This window comes from Orcinus orca, chromosome 7 (assembly GCF_937001465.1).
Source record: "Orcinus orca chromosome 7, mOrcOrc1.1, whole genome shotgun sequence".
NCBI lineage: Eukaryota > Metazoa > Chordata > Mammalia > Artiodactyla > Delphinidae > Orcinus > Orcinus orca.
Window position 1 is genome coordinate 65,228,390 of NC_064565.1, and position 17,418 is coordinate 65,245,807.

The 17,418-nt window shown below is 41.4% G+C and overlaps 1 protein-coding gene across 1 annotated transcript in view; it reads right to left on the bottom strand.

Annotated features, from left to right (window-relative positions):
- Positions 1-17,418, bottom strand: part of PDE11A (phosphodiesterase 11A) — a 420,363-nt gene that overhangs the window by 41,230 nt on the left and 361,715 nt on the right. Inside the window, exons 16-17 of the mRNA XM_004267363.3 lie at positions 9,305-9,382; positions 3,477-3,540 (exon numbers count right to left, since the gene is read on the bottom strand). Of these exons, the coding sequence (XP_004267411.2) occupies positions 3,477-3,540; positions 9,305-9,382 (142 nt within the window). The remainder of the gene's footprint in view (positions 1-3,476; positions 3,541-9,304; positions 9,383-17,418) is intronic.

Consider the following 17,418-nt stretch of genomic DNA (forward strand, 5'->3'; position numbering starts at 1 on the left):
CCTTTCCACACTGGGGAAGGGAAGGGTGGGCAGAGTTGTAGAAATAAGCAATGTAACCACACAAATCCTTCACCATAACCTGCTTTATGTAACTTCAAGCATGTCATACTAAAACGAAAACCAAGGCACTGGAAGAGAGCTATTCGTTGGAGGAGAGTCTATAGGAAAACTGCACCACCTGCACTGAACTGTGATGTGAGAAAGACATAAACTTTCATTTGTGCTAAGCAACTAAAACTTGAGATTATATTTGTTACTGCAGCAAAGCCTAGCTTAGCCTTGACTAACAAAAATTGGTATGGAAGTGAGGTAGTGCTATTAAACAGAAAGGAAGGGAGAGAGAAAGAGAAAGGAAGGAAGAAAAGAAAGAAAGACCCTAAGATATGTGGCATCGGCTTGGGGGCCAGGTATTTGTGAAACAGTGAGGTTGTTAGAAGCTATGAGGATGATGATCCGTGTTACACAGCGGCAAAATATTTTGTACAGTTCTCATGGAAATAAAGCCAACAATGTACCCAATGAATTTATAGCCTTAGGGGAAGAGACTGGAAAACAAAGTTAATAGCATGTGATGGTTGCTGTTGACTGTTTTGCTAGGTATTGTAAGAAGTGAGCTCAGAAAAGGGTTGGCAGGTCTATAACTAGGAATGAAAGGGAATAGAGGAAGTTACAAATTCAGGATCTTGTAGGGATAGAATATGAAGCTGCTTCTTAATCCCAAACTGTGAAAATAAAAATTGAGATACACTTTGAATGACAAAGGCTGATCAAGACTCAGCCTTGCAACAAGAATCAAATGGAAGATGTGGCCAGTAACACATAGTTAGCAACTATGAATGAATTAGGTGGCACACACAACATCCTTTTAGTTAGACAAAATGGCCCAGAAAAATGATTGAACTACATGGTTTCCTCACTGGTGCCAAATACTAGGCCCCAAATACTAGGAATTAACTGTTGAGAGAGGAAGAAAGATGTATGTATGCTGTATTTCCTTGTTCCTGAATATAAGGAAGCAAAGAAATGCAGTAGATCTAAGGTTGTATAGAATCTAACTGTGGATGTGGTTATTAGCAAATGGAAGTGACTGGAATCAAAGACCTAAGAAGGTGACTAAATGTGCCAAAAAACCCCACAAGCCTTTGACTATTTAAAACTTAAAACAAGCCTTGGGTCTTCAGACTTCTTTAGGGGGGAAGCAGGCTGAGAAAGCTGCTTGGCCTTTGAATCTAGCCAAGGAGGATAATGGAAAAGGAATAATTTCCTAGGGTGGATCTAAAGGCCATGGAAAATATTGAATTGGGCAGCAAGCATCTCCCTGAGAATCAGGGCCTACCACAGAGTAGAAGGCCCTCCCAGAGAATGCCCAGTGGGATTTTGGAATTGCTGTGGACCCCTAACTGCCAAATACTGCCATCTCTTCCCTTTCTAAATGGGATTGTCATAATGAGTATTTTGTGGAGTGGGTGTTATGTGTTGCATTTTGGGTGTGTGTGGGCCTTTAGTTCATCTTTAGTTTAATCTTTACAGACCTGCTGTAGAGATTAGCACATTTCATCCAGAGATCCTGGACTTCCAGCTTAATATCATGACTGATGGGATATTTGGGTCAACTCCCTTGGAGGGTGGGGGGATGAGTATATTTTGCCTGGAGGAAGGAGAGTGAATCACATTTTTGGTGATTAGAAGGGCAAACAGTGGTATGTTTTCACCAACTATTTCTGGCTTTCTACTTTCTGGGCACATGGAAGGATGGGCACTTCCTGGCTGGGTGGGATCATGTGACCAAGTTCTGGCCAATGAATTGTAGGCGGGGGGACAGCATTTAACTTCCAGTGTAAGACCCACCCGGGCCTCTGCTGGAATGATCCAGACAGTAGCTGCTCCCTCAGCCCCAGTCCAGGATGAGGACAGAGGCGCCAGCCATGCCCAGAGGCACATGTCTCCAGGTGATGTGTTAGTTTAAAACACTGAGATTTTGAGCTTAGTGATAACATAGCCCATTCTGCCAACGCACTTGCATCATTTAAAAATGCTGATTAGTGCCTCCTGTGTAAGAAAGCATAAAACACTAAGAATGAAGGCTTTGGAATCTCATCTGCTAGGATTTGAATTCCTCCTCCACCGCTTACCAGCCTTAGGCTACGTATCCTTTCTAAGCCTCATTTTTCCCATTGGTGAAATAGGAATAATCACTGTATTAGTTTCCTAGTGCTGTCATAAATTACCACAGATTGGTGGCTTAAAGCAACAGAAATGTATTCTCTCAAAGTTCTGGAGGCCAGGAGTTCAATATCACTTCACTGGACAGAAATCAAGATGTTGGTAGGGCCATGTTCCCTCTGGAGGCTCCAGGGGAGAATCTGTACTTTGCCTCTTTCAGTTTCTGGTGGCTGCCAGCATCCTTCTGCCTGTGGCCACATCACTCCAATCTCTGCCTTGTCTTCACACACCTTCTCCTCTTCTGAATGTGCCACCTCCCTGTGCCTCTCTCTTATAAGGACACTTGTGATTGAATTTAAGGCCTACCTGGGTAATCCAGATAATGATGATGATAATGATAAAGGTGGTCCTTAACTTAATCACATCTGCAAAGACCCTTTTTCCTTCTAAGGAAAAACCATTTACAGGTTCCAGGGATTAGGACCTGATATCTTTGGGTTGCCATTATTCAGCCCACTACAGTCACAATACCCACCTCAGGGGATTTTTGAGGATTAAATGATATAATACTTATAAAGCAGTCATTTAACATTGGTTATTTAGTCAATAAATATTAGTTTTTTATTGTTATATGAATGTATCTTATTTTCCCTTAAATGTCAAGTCTCAGGATACCAAGTTATCATTTTAGACCCCGCAGCCCATCCAGTAGGTGCCTCATAAAACCAAAAGGGCTATTAACCAAATACTATCAAGGTAATAAAGGACCTTTAGTTGGGTGGTTATGGGATTAAAAACTATTCTAGCTCTAGAACTAACACTTTTGGGCAGTGAAACCAGAGAGGTGGTAAAGGCATTAAATTTGGGATACAAATTAAATTAGATACTACACATTTTGGCCAAAGAGCCCTCTGATCTCTAAATAGACTTTAAAGAAAAAGAAAAATAGAAATTCCTTTTTATCCTTGTTTTTTTTTCTTCAGATGTAAAAAACTGGACCTTGTACTAAAACACCGTTACCTATTCAAGAACACTACGTATGAAACTCCTGCCTTAAGAAATGGTCAAGGTGTTATTTGGATTTAGTGCATTAAAAAAAATCTTACAGAGTCAGAAATATTATTTCTCAGTGGAAGCACGATAAAGAAAGGCCGGGCAATAAACCGTCGCCCTAAACCTCCTGCTATTTTTTACACCACGTTAATACTGACGCAAATTGACTCAGGTTTCAGTGCCTGGTAGACAGGGCTCTGGGAATACTGTCCCCCCCCCAGTCCCTCCTTGGCTGAGACCTGTCATTAATCACCACTCGCCTGTCTGGAGATCTCCCACGGTTTGGTCACGGCTCCAAGGTCACAGGCTGTCATTAACATTGATCTGAAAAACAGAACCAAACAAAACAGCCTGAATAATCTTTTGTTGCATTCCTAAACAAACCCGTCCTAAATACATACATAAATAAAATGGGACCCGGCCAGCTTACATCTTCTTTTCCTCAACAAGGGCAGCACTGCTGACAGACCCATGTTTAGCACCTCCATCATGCAGCCGCACTACTTCGGAAGACAAAGCTCGCACACACTCTCGGTGGCCCTTTTGTTTTGCCTGCGGCAGATCAAGGAAAGCCAAGCACTGCTTTCTCTATACCTGAACCAAGCAAGCTCTGCTTAAAATAATTTGTAATGGACGATGCTTTTTATTTTTAACTCTCAGCAAGGGAATCAGTATATAATACTCTATACATAGCTCATAAACCTGTTTACCAATGTATCACTGATTGATAGGGACAGAAGAAAACCCACACCAAAAAGGCAAACCACATGCCCCATTAGGGGCTCCTGAATTTTCTTTCTTTCTTTTTTTAAAATTTTTATTGGAGTATAGTTGCTTTACAATGTTGTGTTAGCTTCTACTGCACAGCAAAATGAATCAGCCATACATATACGTATATCCCCTCCCACTTAGGACACCACAATGCATTAAGTAGAGTTCCCTGGGCTATACAGTATGGTCCCATCAGTTGTCTATTTTATACGTAGTATCAATAGTGTATATGTGTCTCCTGCATTTAAGATTTGCGGGGGAGAACCACACAGTTTGACTCCAGTTTACTACCTGGCTACAACCATATTTTATAAGCGTTACGAAGAAGAAACATATTCAGCTACAGCTTTCATTAATTTGAGCCCATAAGAAAGTACAGGAAATATCTGAATCAGATTTTTGAGGGGCAGATTTCTATTGGTTTAGAAATCTAGAATCCAGATTGAAACCTGGATATAAAAAACAGGGGGAACAATTCAAATTGTAGATAACTCTTGTATTTCTAATTGGATGTGGTGAGAAGGGAAAAATCAGGCACACTCTTTGTCCAAAATCTGCTTTCTTTTACTAAAACCAGCAGCGCGTGATGAAAACTAACGAAGGATCTGAGCTGGGAAACCACATCTTGGCTAACTCCTTTTGGAAGAAAGGAGTGTGTTGTCAAAGGTCAGAGGGCTGCCCTGATGTCAGGTGTTAACATTTCATACCCTGCTGGATTCTACTGCCTTGGAAACATGTCTGCTTCCCAGATGGCAGGGCATGCCTGGATGGTGGTAGGGTTTGTGTAACTTCTCCAGGAAACCCTCCAGGGAACAAGGCAGACCGGCAAATAACAATAGGTCATTCAAGGCACAACCAGGCAGCGCCAGCATGAGCAGCCCTCTAGGAATCAGGCACCGTCTAATTCCAAACACTCCTGTGCTAAGCCCTGTGCAAAGAGACACATCAGTCTATTCTTCGTGCTTCATCTTTTGTGACAAGCACTTCTACAGTGCTTACATGTGCCTGCCTCTGTACTAAGTGCTTTACCAACTACCTACTAACTAACTACTAACTAAATGACTCCTCATCACAAGATGCTGTTATTTCTATTTTACAGAGAGGTCAATGGCAGCATGGAGAGATTAAGCAACTTTCCCAAAGTGCGTAAAGGATTCAGGATTCTGTGCTTATCGCAAAGCTGCCAGAGCCCCTCTTGCTAAACTCCAGTGATTCTCATTTTAGGTTCTGCTGGTACCAGAGAGGGACATGACTGTAGGTAATGCATTAGACTTTGTAGTCTCTCTCCCGGACAGGAAATAATCTCTGTGAAGCTGCCTACTTGTACCATAGTTGGATAATTACTTAAGTTCCATCTGCTTGATAATTTGAAACTTACTTCTCAAATTCATATCAACATTAATCAATCAACAAATTTATTGAGTATCTGCTAGGTGCTCTGATGATGAGAATTCTAATAGCTACCATTTATTGAAGAGGCATTAGAGGGTGATTTACATAATCTCTATATGAGGTAGGGATAGTATTATTATCTCCATTTTACAAAGCAAATAGTGCTTTGCATTCCTGGATCAGAGAGTTCGGGTACCTTGCCTGAGGTTACACTGCTAGGAGCTATCAAAGCTAGGATTAGGATCCATATAGTCTGACAGAAGAGCCTCTACTTTCAATGAATACTCTGCAGTGGAGCAGAAAGTCTGTATAGAGAAGGAAGACTGAAAAAGACTGGGAGGGAGGACGGTGGAGTGTCTGAAACCTTTATCCAATTGGTGTGGGGAGTCAATGAAGGTTGGGGACACAGGAGGAACCTGGCCAGAGCTTCAAGGAGAGAACTTTAGGTAGTAGATGTGGAAATAGTTTAAAGAAGTAGAGAATGGAAGCAGAGAGACAGTAGGAAAGCATAAATTGATAAGGTCATAAAACAAAGGAGGGGAGAGGGGAAAGAAAGTCCAGGATAGGGTTGGGAGCTTGCACAGGAAGGATGAACAGAAGGAGGCGAATGGGCAGTTTTACCTTATTTTTTAGATCAAGCCTCTGTACTTGAAAGGCCTTCTCTAAAATATGAGAGCAGGGAGGGAGTTTATAGCAACTGTTTGAGTCCTGAGGTCTGCACAACTCTAGTGCATTTTAGAGCTAGGTGGTACAATCTGCTTAGTGTGACTGCAGGAATGAACGGTCAGGAATGTCCTCTGTGGGGCGGGAAGGGGACGGTGTGTTCCTAGTGTATCTGAGACTCGCAGCAGCTCCTTGTTATCATGCCTCTCCTCCTCTAGGAGCCAAAATTATTTGGATAACTATCTTGTGATTATTACTATTTTCTTGTTTTTCTCTACTTTTTAAAAGCATTAACAACTCAAAAGGAATACACTGTAATTTAAAAGATATATCCAAATTCAGTAAAAGATTACACGTATGAACTGAATTTTATGCTTACCATACAAAAAGATTACACCTCGCAGTCTGCATTCTGTTTCACTGTTTTAAATTTTGAACACAAATACAGACCCCAAATGGTCAACATAAAATGACAGAATGGAAGTAACTCAAGTTCTGTTTCTTTATCTTTAAAATCACCGAGCTATCATTGTTTATTCTGAATATATGGTTTAAAAGCAGAAAGGTGATGTTCTCAGAGGTTGGAGACACAAACTGCATCTGGAGTGAGTGCAGAAAGTTCCGAACCGTTAGCAACTTACTCTTGAAAATGTGTCCGGAGTCCACCTGTGCCAGGGGCTGACGGAATAACTGGACGTTCTTGGAATTAACTTACATGTATGATAGATGCACAATGAAAGGATAAGTAATACTGTGCTAATTTGAAGCGTTCACAGCAATTATTTTGATACTCAACAGTAATCTCAGCCGTTGTTTAGAATTTATTCCAACAAAAGATTTTTCTCTGGGAGGAGCGTCTCATTGTTGACATTGTTTAGATTGCAGGCACATGGTGATGATAAAAAGCAGACCAACTTTTAGTTGGTTTTATTACTATTTCAAAATTCTCTAAGACAGTGCTCCCCCTGAGCCCCGCCAGCTGCCCGCAACGTGCACATGGTCAGAGTCCAGCTGTGAAATTGCGGGGCGGGGCGGGGAGGGCAGAGCTGGGGGAAGAGGAGAGTTCCTGAAGCATCTCACCTCTGTTTTATGTACTGTGCTTCTAAATAAGATTTTCTTACATATGGGGTTCCCTGCCGAAGAATTTGAAAACGTCTGTGGGAAAACACTCAGGTGGAGACATGGAACGAGTGCTGGCATTTTACGAGTTGTGCTCAGGAGGGAGGCCAGACCCAAGAAACCCGGTGGGACCATTTGTGAGGATGCTGAGGAAAAAGAGAAGAATTCCTTGAGGGACGATTACACTTAGGGGGCAGTGGGGAGGAGAAAGGACTAGAGAAGCACAAATAGGAGAAGAAAAAGTCAGAAGAAAGTGAATATACAGAAGAGCATGGGCTTTGCGGAAGCCAAGGCAGGGAAAAGTTTTAAGAAAGGAAAGGCCAACACAGTTAGGGCTGCGAAGAGATGGAGGAAGCTGAAGAGAACAAAGGCTGTAGGATCTGATCCTTAGGAGGTGACCGGTGACTTTCAAAACGCACAGAAATTACATTTCAGCAACTAAATTCCTCAGTGGAGGAATTCACTCTAAATACTAAATACTCTGTGGTAACTTCATACTTTGGAATACTATGCAACAATCAAAGATGATACTGGTATGGACATGGAAAGAATTCCAAGGCATACAGCTGAGTGAACAAGTGAGTCCAGACTGACATGTAAATATATAATTTATGTTAAAATGAACAAACAAATCTACACTAAATAGTATGTTTCCCATGGGTACACATGTATGGAAATGCTCTGACAATAGTCTGAAAAGAAACAAGGAATTGCTAACAGAGCAAAGCTATGCACAGTATGGGAATTGGGAATGATGCTCAAAGAACTGGGGGGTTATCTGTAATTTTACTTTGTTTCAGAAAAATATATTCCTGTCATTACTTGTGGGATTAAAAATGATTTAAAAAGAAATAAATTGCCTTGTAAGAGGTTAGAAGGAGTGTGAGTGAAGTGTGGAATTGAGAGAGAGAAGAAAATTACGATTGGACTTGAAGAAGGAGGCAGATTTTAGGGATTTTTTTTTACTGAGGAGATGGAAGCATATTTTTTAGGCTTAGAGAGGTCATGCTGGGGGGAAAAAGAAGTCAGCTTTTGAAAATGCAAGCCAAAGAAGTATAATTGACACAGCAAGGTCAGGGGTCGGGGTGGGGCAGGGAGGTGGAGGGACTGGAATAGGACACGAGCAGAGATGCTAGTGTTGAAGACAGGAAGGGTCCTTCCCACCCTCACCCATCACCAGCCCCCCGCCCCTGCCACCCCACCGGAAAGGATGCAGAAAAGGTCTGTAAAGATAACAGATCTTGATTTGTAAGACAAGCACAGTTGTCTTTAATTCCTCAAAAAAAAGCTAACACAGAGAAATAGTAATGCAGAGAGGGGAGAAGTAGAGCGCCCTCTGGTGAGAGAGTGAGAAGAGGGAAGCGGCAGGCAGGGCTCTGTGTTCTCAGATGGAGGCGGAGGTCTTGCACGTGCATGCGGGCCAGGGCTGGGGTAGGGATCTCACTGGGGGTGATGCCAGTGGTCGCCTGGCTGTGGAGCAGACACACTGCGCCCAGAAGCCCAGAAAGCTCACAAGCTTTCCCAGAAATGCTTAATAAATCTGGAACAGGACTAATTCACCAGAAAGTCTGGGGATGGGTGAGATGGGGACAGTGGAAGGACAGGGTATGAGAGAAAGAGGAACAGTGCCTAACCAGCTGGACTGGCTGCAATCAGGTGGTTAAAATGTGCCACATAAAAATGATGGTTTGCTGCTGTCTTTTCTAAACAACTGGGAAGAAGTCCTGTGAAAAGTCTAGAACAGATTCCTTATTTCCAGCACCAAAATCTTTTGATTGGCTTTCTATCTACAACGTCTATTGTCTCTAAAAAAACCCCCAAACTAACTCTCACTTTCCTTTGTTCTGTGCAACTGTTTCCGGAGGTTCAAAAATCCCCCCCTCCTGCAATTTGTATGCCTGCTGAAATGGGACCAATTCAAACATCATTTTCTAATTTTGAAGGCAAATTTATGCAGAGGAGGCAAAATAAAATAAATTAGAAAACGAAAAGACACATTCTCTAATTATTCAACTAATTTCTGAACGTTTTGAATGTAAGCTTTGTTACTTTAAAAACTACTTGTGTGCTTTTAGCACTGTCAGAAAAGCATGGCTAAATCGTCAAATAATGAAGAAACACATAAACAAGAGCTGTTTCTTACCGAAATATATCACGATGGTTTTTGATGTTCCAATCATATTCTCCTTTACTGACAAGTTCGAAGAATTCAGTTCTCCTCCTGCATGAAATCAAATGAAAAAAGAAAAAAAACAAACTCTGGAATGAAATTTCTCAGTCTGTGCGGTGACATAAACACATTTATGGGAAAATATAAGACCACCTCAACCAAGTAACTTAATATTTGAAATCATGAGGCTAAAGTGCTATCAAAATAAATCACTTTAAAAAAAAATGTTGAGGCTTCAAGAAAAAGCCACAATCATTTCTGAATGTATTTACAACGGAGGAGATTATCGAGCCACAAAACAGAAAACAGTGTGGTCCTGCATTTGGGATTACTTGATGTGAAGCCCTGTGACTCTTACTGAAAGTCAGAGAAGGGAGGCAAGGACACATAAAAAGCGGGAAGAGTTCCAGAATGTTCTTTTATCATTCAACTTAGAACTGACCTGTATGATGATCCAAGATACGATAAACTCCCTGGTAGTAAATTCAGGACAAATACTTTTGTAGAGGTTAGAAGATAACTATTTCACCATTTCAGTGCTTAAACACATAGGCTATGGAGTCAGAAATAACTCTGTTTAAATAATGGTTCAGTCACTTCCTTGCTCTGCAACTTTGGAAAGTCACTTAAACCCTCTGAGCCTCAATTTCCTAAGCTCTAACTTGGGGGTCCTATTTGCTGACTCAGAGTTATTGTGAGGATTAAATGAGACGACATGCAACGCATTTAGCATGTGTCTACACATTTTAAGTGCTGGATACACACGCATGTGGAAACACATTTGGAGATGTATAGATATGGAAAAGACAAGAAGGGAATCTTCTCAAATTGTGAATATAGGGTGACATTTCTATTTTCAAAATCTTCCTTTAGTCTAGTTATATGATTTTCATATTTATAGTGAGAAAGGAAAAAAAAATCACCATTTTTATTCTTTAAGAATCATTTCCCAAGGTTTCACTCTCTTGGCACTTCCTAATGAGAGACCATTTAAAGGATTCTGGCACGCTGTTTCCCGAAGTGCATCCCACAAAATGCCAATCTTAGGAGGTGCTGCATGAAAAGGAGTGCTCTGGCCGAGTGGGTATGAGAAATGCTGCCTGTGATATACCTCTCTAGAGACTCACCACCACAATAGCCTTTTGAAGGCTCTGCAAAATACTGAGAAAAGCCTACTCACCCTGACTTAACCACAGAATCCCATAGCACTGATGTTTTAAGGAATACACTTTAGAAACTAGTACCATGTCATTTATGATGGAAATCAGAGTAGGATCTTAAACACTTATGCTGACCCATTGTAATCTGGGGGGACAAAGGACAAGATGCTGAGTGCTATTGGCTTCTCTGTTTCTTGTCTGGAGTCCCCATCACCAGCTGGCCAACAGTATGGACTTCTTGCCACCTGATCAGATGGACAACTCAATTCACCTGAAAGGGGGCAGGTCAGGAAGACAAACAGGTGACTCATTTCCTTATTTGAGACACAAAGGCAGGGCCTGGATTTGCTTCTTCAAGTGGGTACAGGTCAAGGTCATACCACGGATGGAATAATCTCCCCAACAACATCACTGCACTCAGCAGGGATGGCCCTGCACAGTCACATGGAAGGGCCCGGCAGCACCCCTCCCCTTTGGGTGTGCAGGTGTGGGCATATCTTTTCTTTGTATACCTTTACCACCTTTTTCACTTGCCCACTCCCTTCTTTTTGACCATGGTCATGCCTTTTTCACATCACCACCACTGACTGTGATCTGCAGTAGAAAGAGATGGCGGAATGGAAAGAGCCCACGTCTGGACTCACACAGACCTGGGCTTGATGCTGACTGTCACTCACTAGCTGTATGGTCCTGGGCAAGTGGTTCCACATTGCTGAGCCTCAGTTTCCAGCTCTGCGGTGAATATTTGCAATGAGGTGCATCAAGTGTTTGGTACTGGTAGATACTCAATACCTGATAGCCATGGTTGATGTGTAAATAATATTAACGGTATTACTGCCAACAGTGATACACACTGGACTAATTGGACTTTATGGAGATTGAAGAGGTCATCTACTTCTTTTTTCTGCCTGAATGGAAATTCTTCTTCTTTTGAATAATTGTGGAGCAGAAAGTTTGGTGCAACAGATATTTATTGAACACCTACTGTGTGCCAACTCTTTACTAGGCTTTATGGACACAAGACAATTTGTAAACATCTCTGAGTTTACCAGGGGTGATCAACAAATACAGGTAATCCCCCTTCAAAGGTGATGCTAATGATAATACTAATGATACTGGGACTAGAGTGAGGTTAGAGAGAGACTCGCCTTGGGTACAAAATTCAAGTGGGTGCCCCAAACTCAGTAATCAAGACAAATAATATCTTAATGCAATGTTTTTAAAAATCAGCATAAATACAAAAAAACCCATGATGAACAAAACATCAAAATTTTAAATAAAGACAGGATCTGACGCTGCACTCTTCGTGACCCACCTCAGTTGCCTGCCCCTACTCCTCACCCTGAGGAGGCTAATATTTGTTGGGCCCTTATTATGTTCCAGGCGGACTTCCTGGGTTCTGTCACTTATTAACCACATGACTGACCTTGGGTAGGTTATTGAACTTTGCTGGGCTTCAGTTTTCTTGTCAGAGAAGAGTAACAGCAATAGGATCTATCTTGTTAGGGTTGGTGGGAGGATTCAATGAGATGATTTATGTCACACACTTAGCAGAGTGCCTGGCACACAGTAGGTGCTCAGTAAGGATTAGCTACTGTTATTAAGCTCAGAAGGGTTGAGTGAACTGGCCCCAGGTGGTGAGTGGCAGAGCTGGGATACGAACACAAGCTGTTGGAATAATGGCTGCCCCAAGCAGCTAAGATGTGCTCAGGGTGTCCTGGGAGCACAGAGGAAGGCACTTGGCTTAGATAGGAGAGTCATGGAAGATCACGGAAGGCCTTCTGAAAGAGCTTGTCAGTCATCATCTCTGTCATCATAAGCACCTGGATGTCTTTTCAATCCTATGAGTTATTCTAAGAAATCATTAGAAGGCAAGCTCTATGAGGACAATAGCCTGGCCCATTTTTGTTCACCCCTGAATCCCCAGTGCCTACAACAGTGCCTGACATGTACCAGGAGCTCAATAAATATTTGTTGAGTTGGTGAATGAATGAAGAAGATGATCTCAGAAAACTATTCATTAAAGAAAAAACTCTTTAGACACTGGTTCCACCTAGATTCCAATTGTTCTACACTCTTCACAGCTGTCATTTGGAGAGATTGGGATAAGAAAACAACCTAAAACCTATCCAAGAAAAGCCCTGTCTTGAAGACTAGATTCTAACTTGATCCAGGTGGACAACATAACAAGTTGGGGGAAAGGTAAGAACACCGTTCCCAACCAATGCCTGACCCTTCCTCCATAACTATTGGAATACCTGCTGAGAGTATGTTCAATATATGAGACATAACATTTTTGATGTAAAGTGGAAGCATATTACCTAGGCGTCTAACTCAATATAGAAGTTTGTTTGTTTTAATTGCAAATCTATGACATGCCAACCAAATAGCACCAGAAGAATAAATCTCCATGATTATGAAAATTTTAACACCTAGAGCTGCTGGTGTGAAAGTCTTAAATCAACTGAACCCAAAATCAGTCATAGGCATCACATAACATTATAACAAAGCCAGGGTCTACTGCATCAGGACAAAAGGGAATATCCACTATCCCTAGGGGGTGGTAGGTAGAGGAGGGGCAGAAGGAATCTTTTCATAGAGAACAGAAAAATGTGGCATACTAATTTTATTTTTCTCCACTGACAAAAGTGTGGCTATTTCTTTTCTTTTTTTTTTTTTTTTTTTGCGGTACGCGGGCCTCTCACTGTTGTGGCCTCTCCCGTTGCGGAGCACAGGCTCCGGATGCGCAGGCTCAGTGGCCATGGCTCACGGGCCCAGCCGCTCCGCGGCATAGGGGATCTTCCCGGACCGGGGCACGAACCCGTGTCCCCTGCATCGGCAGGCGGACTCCCAACCACTGTGCCACCAGGGAAGCCCAATGTGTGGCTATTTCTTGATAGGTTCTATTTATTCTGGCGTCCCAAGGTTTGGATCCCTCTTTGCCTCTCTGTCTGTCTGTCTCTATGTGTGTTTGTGTACATAAATCACACACACACACTTATATATATGTAAAATTGCTGGGTCATAGAATGATTTTTATGTTTAATTTGAGTTTTCATTATAAATACAGATTGTTAGGGGTATACGGAACCTTTGGAAAAAAATCTGCTGTAATTCTCTCATTTATAGGTGAGGAAACTCAAGGTGAAGGAAGGTGAAGTGATTTGCCCAGGGTCCCAGGGTAGTTATGGGCAGATCTAGGTAGATTCCGGGTCCCGAGCTTCCCAGTTCTGGCCCTCTGAGATAATCTTTATAAACTGTGTGTTGCATGAACGGGGGCAAAATAGGCTTGCATGCTGTGAAAATCTGGACATAGGTATAATGGCATCACAGGCTGCTGTACTAAGGAAGTACCCAGTACTGAGTACCACGGTGGGCACCAGACAGAGGTCTTTCCGTCAACAATGAGATGCTCGAAAGAGCTGCAGATGGCCCAGACCAGATTGGTAGTCTGCAGCTCTAGGTGGTGTATTTCTGACCTCCTCCTTAGAGATAATCGTGAAATTCACTGTGCTTTTGAGAAATTGGCCCACACAGATGCTCTTTTTAACATCTGTATGTGTATGTGTATATAGATCATAGAGTCAAAATCAGCATATGTGAAACTGTTAGAAATAGGAGTGCTTTTAAAAACATGGGGCTGCTAAAACGAACATTTGAAAATCCACAAAATTATATAACACTCCCTGTACCCAGACTCCTTGTCATGAGGAAATATATCATTAACTTTTCAAGCAGATCATTGGGAACCTTGGTTTTCAAGGACAATGGCAAACACCTCAGCTAGTGGAAAGCAACTTACTGGAAAATCTCATTTATAATCATATATGTTTTTATTAGGCTTTTATTCTGCTCTCCTGACATACGTTTCACTCCGAAAAATAGCAATCTTTAAAAAAGCATCATTTGAACAGCACTGCTAAAATTACCTTCAAAAATAATTTTAAAGATTGGTTACCAGTCACCCATCACTACATTGAAAATTTTTCTGGTTTGTAATTCATCTACAAGGCACCTTTTATTTGTAAATTGAGAAATCACCAATCCTGTGTATATTTTAATCAGGAACATTTTTTGTAAATTTATATAACTATACATGTATATATGGACACATAATCTTTATCTATTTATCTAACTGTTCTGAATCTACTAAAATTCTATGAATGTTAGGAAGGTTTTACTGCTGAGGTGGAAAATCATCATTGTGACTCTCCTGCAGTTTCAACTCCAGAATTGTCAGACGTGTGGAAGGAGAGTATAGGGGACGGGGTGGAATGGGTATAGGGGAGGGGAATTTTGTTCTTTCAGTGTTCTTGCAGCTCGTTCAACAGGCAGACCATACATCTGCGACTGATTGCTAAATGCAGATTCTGGAGACACTTCTGGACTTTGGGCATAAAAGCATCAGAGAGGAATAATAAATTAGTAGGCAGATGTTAATTCCAGTAATTATGACTAAAGGCAAAAAAGTCATATATTTTATTTTGAAAGTGAATTGTCTCCCTGTGTTAGACTAGCACTGATAACACATGACCAGCTAAGAACCTGAATGAAATTACCTGTTAGGTGCTGTGCTGTTGGTGACAGCATGAATAAAATTGGCAAATGCAGGAAATGGAAAGACCAGAATGACTCTCAATATTGAAAATGACAGAAAATTAGACAATACAAGGCCCTAACTGTTAGTTCAGTTGATCCATAATCTCCAGGACAAGAAGTGGTCCAAGGGGTGGCTGGATAGAGCATGCCCTAGTTGCCCCTGCATTTACTTGGCCGTAGCACTCCTCACGATGTGGTATTACTGTTTTTCTCACTTTTACACTGGGTTCTCAGTCCCTGAAGGGAAGAATTATGTCTTCTCTGCCTGTGATCCCCAGCAACTAGCACAGTGCCTGGCATAAAGAGGGCATCAGTAAGTGCTAGTGGATAAATTTCTCATGTTTTATTCAGTTGCAATATCACGTGGATGGGGATATGAGGATGAATAGATATAAAATGCTTTGATGTGCATCGAAAAGTACCAAAATATTTCTTCCATTAACCTGTCACTGTGTCTGTTGTTTTACCATTAGAGTAATTTCCGTGGGTTAATTCATCAGCTCTGTTAAAATATAAGAATGTTTGGGAAAGAACAATGGGTTAAGCCCTGTAAGTCATTACACCTAACTATGCATTAATTTATCCTCTTCCTTTCCAATATGGGGCTAGTTGAGTGTAGGCTACTATAGAGGTTGAAAACTCTGAACATAGTGGACTCTTAATAAACATTTGTATGAATATTCCTGTCTGCATAGCAGTAGAAACATTTGTTGAGTTCCTATTGTATTTTATAAAATAAATTATTTTGGATATTAGTTTAATTTTTAGAAGGATAGTCAAACCATAACTCCTAACAATCTAAGACAATTTAGTACATTTTGTTGTCATCATCAGATGCTTTTGAGAAATGCTACTTATTGCATCCCTTTGGAAAGACAAAGACAAAGAAACCATTAGACTGGGCATTTTCCATAATGGCTTATGAATGTTTGCAGAGCACAAAGGGAAGTGAAAAATTTTCAATTTGAAGATTAGTCTGATGAATTTAGAAAGCCAACCAGAAAAGCATTAAGCACCCAAATGGGTTTATAAAATCTGAATTCTTGGATAATTCTCAGTTTAAATAGTGATCTGAGGCAATGTGGCATGGAGACATGTCACAGACAACTTGATGACTTTGGGTAAAGTATGTGCCCTCTCTAAGCCCAGGTATCCTTATCTAGAATATGGGGATAACAATATCTACCTTGCAGGCTGATACGAGAATTCAATATCAAAGAGTTAATATTTTGAGAATTTATTATGTCAGGCAGTGTGTCAGGTTTGGGGGCTCCAAGAGTGAGCTAAAGAGGAAGATGTCTGCGTTCATGGAGCCCCCATTCTAGTGGTGATACAGGGAGATACTGTAATGCCTAGAACAGTGCTGGGCATGGAGCAGGCACCTGGTAAATGACGGATATAGTATTCTGTGGTCACAACCTGTTGGGGATGAATGCTAAACAGTTACTGCTACCTGAGAGCAACAGCTTCCATGACTGTATTAAAGCTAAAGAACTGCCAACTTCTGATGTCCCAGGATAGCTCAACAACAAACAAGGAGCCTCTACTTGCGGTCTCAGCCCCACAGGTGAGGCTCCTGAGCAACTCTCACCTGGAGCCTCCACCCTACCCATAGCCTGCTGGTGGCATCAGCAGTTTGTTCAGTTGCCACCGGCTTGATATCTAGTGGGTCTGGAACTGGCATTACTGCTGCCCTTGGTGCCCAAGTATTTCCAGGAGTGGCCTCAGTTTCCCCTTTGGTTCTCTTAAACTAACTGCAGAGAGAATGACAGAGTAGTTACAAGCATTTTGGAGTCTAAATACTTGGTTCCAATCTCAGCTTTACCATTTAACATGGTGAGCAATTTACTGAATCTCTCCAAACCTCAGTTTCCTCATGTGTATGATGGGGTCAATAATAGTACCTGCTCTGACAGAACTGCTTTAAGTATTAAATGGAATAATGTATATATAAAGCTCCCAAGTGAGCACTCAGGAAATTTTAGGTGTTGTTTTTATTACTAATTGTGGAAGATGCAAGGTCATCTTTGTTGACTTCATGCAGACAGTCTAAGGCAACTGCAACCAACAAGTGCCATCTTTTATGGTCCAAATTTTATTAATTTTTCTGGCTGAATGATTCTTTTCTTTATAAGGTACTTTAAATGATCGGTGTTATCAAATTTAAATTATTTAATCTAAATTTTAATTATCTTTCATATAGGTAATCTCCTTTGGCCACCACAAGGACTCTAGGAGCTCGGTATGGGTGATGTACCTGTTCCCATGTTGCTGACAAGGAAACCAGGGCAAAGAGAGATTAAGTGAGTGACTCCCTCAAAGTTACAT